We start from the raw sequence: 6,185 nt of genomic DNA, 5'->3' as shown, positions 1-6,185 counted from the left end.
TGTGGCCACCTGTCGGCCCATCCTGGGGCAGCACCACCCCCGTGACCTGCACACCCTCTGCTTTCACATTTCCCCACCCCCTGCACGGATTCCATGTCCGTCTGGGCCTGGCCCCGGTTCTGGTGTCCCAGGTCCGCAGCACATCCGCCGGAGACGGTGCAGCATGCAGGTTCAAATCCCGGCTGGCCACCCACGGGGCGCCAGGCCCCCACGCCATCGCTGTCGCTCACACTGCCCCCAGAGGGCTTGGGAAGGGCTGGTGTGTGCAGGTGCCACGATCGGCTGCCCCATGGCACCCGGGCACCCCCTCCACGTGTTTCATGTGGCCACCTCAGCTCAAATACCTTCCACTTTCCTGGCAGGTAGGTGCGTGCAGCCCCTCTTAACGACAGGGCAACGGAGGCCCAGAGACAGGAGCTCAGCTGCTGAGGGTCACGTGCCCAGGACTGAAGCCCGAGCGGGCGCTGACAGCCCGTCCCACCAGTGGGAGCCCCCGGGGAGAGCCCGGGTGTGAGGGCCAGGCAGGAACATTCACACCACAGCTCCCCAACTCCCTGCTCCCAGCCCGGGGTCTGGAGCCAAGACTCCCAGACACCGGCCCTCCTTCCCTCTCTCAGCTGCTAGGCACACCCTACGAGCCCGGCTGGTACACCGAGCAGCCCCAAGCCAGGCCCCCACCTCCAGCCGTGGAGCGACGGGCAGCAAGAAGGCAGCGAGCCCAGGGTGCTGACCTGGCGGGAAGGTCAGGATCCAAGGTCCTAACTGGGCTGAGCTCCTGGTATCTGCTAGGCCTGTGGGGGCAAAGACCCCATGCTCAGGCCTGGCGCCGAGTGGGCAGGGGCAGGTCGTGTGCCGTCTGGGAGGTGATGTGACACCAAGTGGGGGGCTCCCCCCCCACACACATCCTCACTCCTGTGCGCTCCCTCGCCCACAAAGCTGGGACCCGGGGGGGCATGCACACCCCTATGGCACCCCTTCCCCCACACTTGACTCTGGCTGGGCGTCCAGGTGGCTGGGACCTCCATCCATCTCCCCACACGAGGAGCGGCGCAGCCGGTGGTCAGGGGCAGACTCTGGCCCCACGGCCCCCAGCACGCGCGTCTCAATCATGCCAGTACCGGCCCGAGCCCCAGAGCCTGCTACCGTCTTGTGCCTGTTTCCTGGCCTGTAACACAAAGACTGCGTGACCGGGAGCGGGCGCTCGGCGGGGCCGCGGGCAAGGAGGTAACAGCCAGCGTCCCAGGAGCCCCTTGCATGTGATGGCCAGAGCCCGCACACCGGCATCAGACCCCACCAGCCCTCCGCGTGTCTCGCACGCGGGCCCAGGCTCGTGGAACCACTGGTCATCTCCCCTCCTGCCACCATGGCCAATGCCGCAGTGACCGGCCTGCCCACGCCCACACAGGACGCCTGGGTCTTCGCTGCGCTCAGGAGGGCGGGCGGCATCTCAGGGCTTTTGGAGCTCCCGCACCCCCCACAGCAGAGCTGAGCCCCTGCCTCTCGCTCTTTTCCGTCGGGTGGCTGAAGCGTGTGCCAACGCAGTGAGGGGGCCAGGAGGGGAGGCCAGGCCGAGGTGGGCAGGGGCCCAGGCTGCATCGGGCCCTGAGCTCCCTTGGACCTGGACCTTAGGCCTAGAGATGGGCGAGCCTCCCTCTCTGCCTGCTGGGACCCCTCCCACACTCCGGTGCCAGGGGCTCTGTGTGCCGGCTGACGGGGAGCCCACCACCCACCTGCTGGGGATCCTGTGGCCCCAGGTGACATGATCCCAGCAGCCAGGCCGGCGCCCCCTCGGAGCCCGCCCTTCTCGGGGTGTCAGGGCCGCAGTGGGTGGGGGCTGAGACTGCCTGCGGGGAGTGGGCGGCAGGCCAGGGTCACGGGCCCTGGGCTAGGCACTGTGAGCCATGCGGGACAGGGATGTGAGAAACGACAGGATCTGGAGCCCGGGGGCCATCGCGGGCACAGGGCCGTTGGAGGCCAACCGCCAAGAACCCAGCACCAGGGAGCAAGGGTGCCCGGGAAGGCGCTCGGGAGAAAGAACGAACACCAGCCTGCTCCACACAGGGAGGGGCACCGCGGCCGTCCCCATGCTGAGGCCAGGCCAGGCCGGGGCGCAGGGCCCTCTGGAGCGAGGGGAAGGAGCACGGGCCGGCCTGGCGTGCAGGCAACTCTCACCACGCCCAAGGGCCAGTCTCCCCCAGAGGCTGAGGCTGAGCCCCAGCCCACACCATCCCGCCTCCCCGCCGAGGCCCAGGGGCTTCGGGCCAAGTTTTTTTTTTTTTTTTTTTTTTTAGCTACAGCGCCCCCTGGTGGCCCCGCTGAGCAGAAGCGGGCAGGGGAGCTTGCTGGGGGCGGAGCCGGAGCCCGAGGCGGTAGGAGGGTAAGGTGGGGCAACACCGGGGCTGCTGGGAGCGCGGCGGGGTGGGGGGTGAGGCGCTAAGGCGGAGGGGGCCCTGGGGCTCCGTGGGAGGGGCCGACCTCATGGGGTACTGTCCCCCTCCCCCCCGCCCCATGCCCCCAGGTCAAATTCTCAGGCAGGGCTCCCACCCCAGCACTGCAGCTTCACTGGGGTGCCCCCCTCTTGTGGGTAGGACCGTCTAGGGTTAGGGCGCGGTTCAGCCGGCTTCTGCACGGCTGCCCACAGCCAAGGGTTCTGGGCCTGTGGCCCCTTCTGGGGTGGGGCGGGAGTTGGGTCTGCGGGAGCCCCCCAGCAAGCCCTGCCCAACCCAGGTGCCCAGAGGCTGTCACCTCCCTCTCCTGGCCGGCAGAGAGTGGGAGCAGAGAGGGGACCAGCGCGACAGCAGGGAGCAGGGGCTGAGGGCCGGGCCGGGCCAGCAGACGGGCTCCCCCTCCCGGGCCCTGCCCAATCCCCAGGCGACTCGAGGGAGGTGAACACCAGGCAGCCAGCACTCGGGGAATTCAGAACGTTTCATTTCAACCAGCCCCTTGCCGTGGCTCGCAGGGACATCAGCGTCTGCTCCCGTCATTGTGCAGGCAGGGAGCCACGGGCCGTGGGCACTGCTGCGGCGGCTCAGAGCCCTCCTCGCCCCAGAGGAGACCAGCAGGAGGCCAGCGGAGGGAGGCTGCCAGGCTGGCTCACATCACCGCTTCCATGTGCAGGATCCTCAGGGCCTCGGAGATCTGGACGCTGGTGTCCATCTGCCCGTACACGCCCACCAGGAAGGCCCGGTGCAGCAACACCGCCGCGTGCTCTGTATGACACGGGATGGACACGTCCGGGCCCCGATGAGCAGGTGGCTCCCGGAAGCAAGGCGTCTGGGCACCCCTGAGAGCCAGGCCTCGGGGAGCGAAGGCCTCAGGGGCACTGGGCACCCTGGGCGGGACAGGCTGGGGCTCACCTTGGCAGAGGAGGGTGTACTCGGGCAGGTTCCTGAGGGCCGTCTGTACCACCTCGAAGTCCCGGCTGCCCAGGCAGCACATGAACGTGGGCAAGAAGTCCGCTGCAAAGCTGAGAAGGCGCATACTCAGGTGGGCACCCTGGAGCGCCACGGCTGGGCTCTCAGCAGGCAGGGCCGGGACAGGGCCGGGGTCCACAGTGGGGACGCTGGGCTCACCTGGGGTTGTTCTGGATGGAGCGCAGGGCCAGGCCGAAGGCCAGGTTGCGGCAGGGTTCCTCAGCAGAGCTCATCAGCCGCTGCAGGCTGGTCTGCGGGGTGGGGGTGTTACCGGGGCTCCCCTCCTGTCAGGAGCTCAGCCCCTCAGCCCCCAGGCCTCCCGACAGCAACAGCAGAGAGTCGGCAGGGGACCCCGCTCCCCACGCCCCACCCCCACCGCCACGGCCTCAGGACCTGGGGCTGGAAGCACTGGTGGTCCGCAGGCTCCAGCCCAGAGCAGGGGTGGGCTCCCGGCTCAACTGTGAGCACCCGGGGCAAGGCCAGGTCCAGACGCGGGGTGCCCCGTCCCCCCAGCCCGGCACGCTTCCTACCAGAAGGCTGAGGGCTCCCCTGACCCCCAGCTCGCTCACCGAGAAAAAACCCAGGATCTCAGGTCTCCGCCGAGACATCTCGTCTATGTCGCTCAGAACTTCCAGCACGTCTAAGACAGGCAGAGGGGCAAGTGAGGGCCACGTCACAGCTGCTGGACTCACGGCCAGACCCCTCTGTCCCCAAGCAACCCAGAGGCAGGAGGGGGCAAGCTCCAGAGCCTGTGCTGTGGCAGGACCCCCAGGCCGCACCGGTCCTCACCCCGCCTGCCAGGCAGGGGCAGAGCGAGGCTCCCCAGGGACCCGGTCTCGCCTCTGCACAGGCTCCACAGCAGCGGGACCCCCGGTGCTCCGGCTGCAGTGTGGCCCATCAGAATGCTGGTGCCAGTGCCCTCCGGAAACTTCCACGCCACTTGAATGCTGGGTAAGCCCAGGAGTCCCCAGCACCTCAGGATGAAAAGCACCGGGATTTGGGCTGGCTTCCCAGTCCCACCAGGCCAGCAACCCCAAATAGTCGCTGGTTGACCGGGAGGCTTTCAGAGGTGCAGGCCCCCCAGACCCTTGTCTGGCAGGTCTGAGGAGGCCAGCGATCTGTGCTGGAACCACCTTGCCCAGCTGCGTGTCCCTGGCCTCCCGGAGCCACTCCTCCTGCCAGGCAGCACCCGGCTCCTGGTGCTCCTCTCTGCATAGAGACACTGACCCCTAAGCGCACGCCCACTTCTGGGGGCCGCCAGCACTACGGTGCGCCCAACAGCCCATATTCATGCAGCGGCCCTGCCCTCTGTTCTCCTGCACACTGCGGGCCCTCCCCCTACCAGCCCGTGGTCAGGCTTCCCTTCTGCAGGTGCCCCTCGGCCCCCGGGTTCCCCGATCTCCTGCTGTCTGCAGCCTGCTGCCCAGTGAGACCACCAGCAGAGTAGCCCGCCTTGAGCCCCTGCATCTTCCCCCTAAGGCCTTCTCTGCCCCCCGACCATGAGGAGACAGCCCTGCTCCTCCTGCAACCTGGTAGGGACCCTGCTGTCTTCTGGCCGGCAGGAGCCAGGCTCCCAAGCTCACCCTCAACAGTCTGGCCCCGGGAAAGCCTCTTCATGTAGGGAGCCATTTCTGCTGCCGTCAGGGGCGTGAACAGGGAGACACTGACCAGGGGCAGGGAACCAGCCGAGTTCTCATCTGGAAGCCAGGAAGTCAGTGCTGTCAGACAGGAGACAGCACCACCCGCCCAGGGCCTGCAGGAGCTCCGCTGGGGAGGGGGAGGCGGGGGAGCGGCCGGCCAGCACCCAACACCCAGGGTCCAGAAACCGCCTGTAAGCAAGGGCCATCCCTGCCAAGCAGCCCCCAGAACCCCACGAGTCCAGAAGATGCGGCCACTGCCCCAGGCCTGAGCACGATGCCTGGGACACAGTGGGCACTCAACAAATGTGCAGGAACCATGAGCCCGCTGGGACCTGCCTGGGAGAGAGCACTCTTCCCCCTGAGCCTCTCCCCCGCCTCACTGAGCGTGACCTCACGGCAGGAGCAGCGCCAGCCCTGCTGTGGCCCGGACACGCCACAGGGACACCGGGATGGCCCCGGGGGCTGCCAGGCCTGCAGCCCCTTCCCGGCAGAAGCCCCATGGGTCCCACTCACCGTCGCCCTCCTCGTCCAGGCCCCGGTCAGCTCTACCATCCCTGCTGGGAAGGCTCAGCCCTGCAAGGAGGGACTTGAGCATCACCAGATCACTGCTGTCGAAGGACAGGTCGCTGGGGGAGCACAGGTTCTCCGTGAGGAAGACACCGCAGACGGCAGGCAGGGCGGGGAGGCAGGCGGGCGGGGGAGGAGGCCAGAGCTTTGGGAAGCGTGTTCAGAACAGCGTTGCACAGATGCAGCCCCGCGGCCCGAGCCCCCACCACCCTGGGCTCGGGCACTGCAGGCACCCCCACCTCGGGAGCCCCTGACCCGAGCATGGACGTGCCTCCCTGCAGCCCTGCGGCTGGACCCTCGCCAGATGGAGCCTGTGCGGGCCGGACACGTGTGCACACATACACACACACACTCACTGCAGCGCATCCGCGTGTTTCTGCAGGAAGGACACGGCCGCCGGGGCGTTGCAGGTCACGTACTTGTGGGTGAAGTGCACGAACTTGTGGATGAAGGGCGCCAGGTGGCGGGAAGACTTCCTGTAGCTCTGCAAAGCGGAAGCCGTACGTTCACAGCCGGAGCGCCCCCGCCCTGCCCACCACACTTGCCCGGGTCTCAGGACGGACCG

The 6,185-nt window shown here is 68.2% G+C and overlaps 1 protein-coding gene across 1 annotated transcript in view; it reads right to left on the bottom strand.

The window, feature by feature from the left end:
- Positions 1 to 2,907: 2,907 nt before the first annotated feature.
- The window catches only part of INTS1 (integrator complex subunit 1), a 30,003-nt gene continuing 26,725 nt past the window's right edge, over positions 2,908 to 6,185 (bottom strand). The window contains exons 41-47 of the mRNA XM_073886285.1: positions 5,977 to 6,104; positions 5,567 to 5,679; positions 4,997 to 5,110; positions 3,983 to 4,053; positions 3,573 to 3,664; positions 3,357 to 3,466; positions 2,908 to 3,209 (exon numbers count right to left, since the gene is read on the bottom strand). Coding sequence (XP_073742386.1) covers positions 3,094 to 3,209; positions 3,357 to 3,466; positions 3,573 to 3,664; positions 3,983 to 4,053; positions 4,997 to 5,110; positions 5,567 to 5,679; positions 5,977 to 6,104 — 744 coding nt within the window. The 3' untranslated portion in view covers positions 2,908 to 3,093. The remainder of the gene's footprint in view (positions 3,210 to 3,356; positions 3,467 to 3,572; positions 3,665 to 3,982; positions 4,054 to 4,996; positions 5,111 to 5,566; positions 5,680 to 5,976; positions 6,105 to 6,185) is intronic.

The sequence above is a fragment of the Callorhinus ursinus genome, unplaced genomic scaffold (assembly GCF_003265705.2).
Source record: "Callorhinus ursinus isolate GAN/ISIS: 27379988/994484 unplaced genomic scaffold, GSC_fseal_2.0 scaffold70, whole genome shotgun sequence".
In the NCBI taxonomy this organism is placed as follows: Eukaryota; Metazoa; Chordata; class Mammalia; order Carnivora; family Otariidae; genus Callorhinus; species Callorhinus ursinus.
This window is presented reverse-complemented; position numbering and strand designations above follow the sequence as displayed.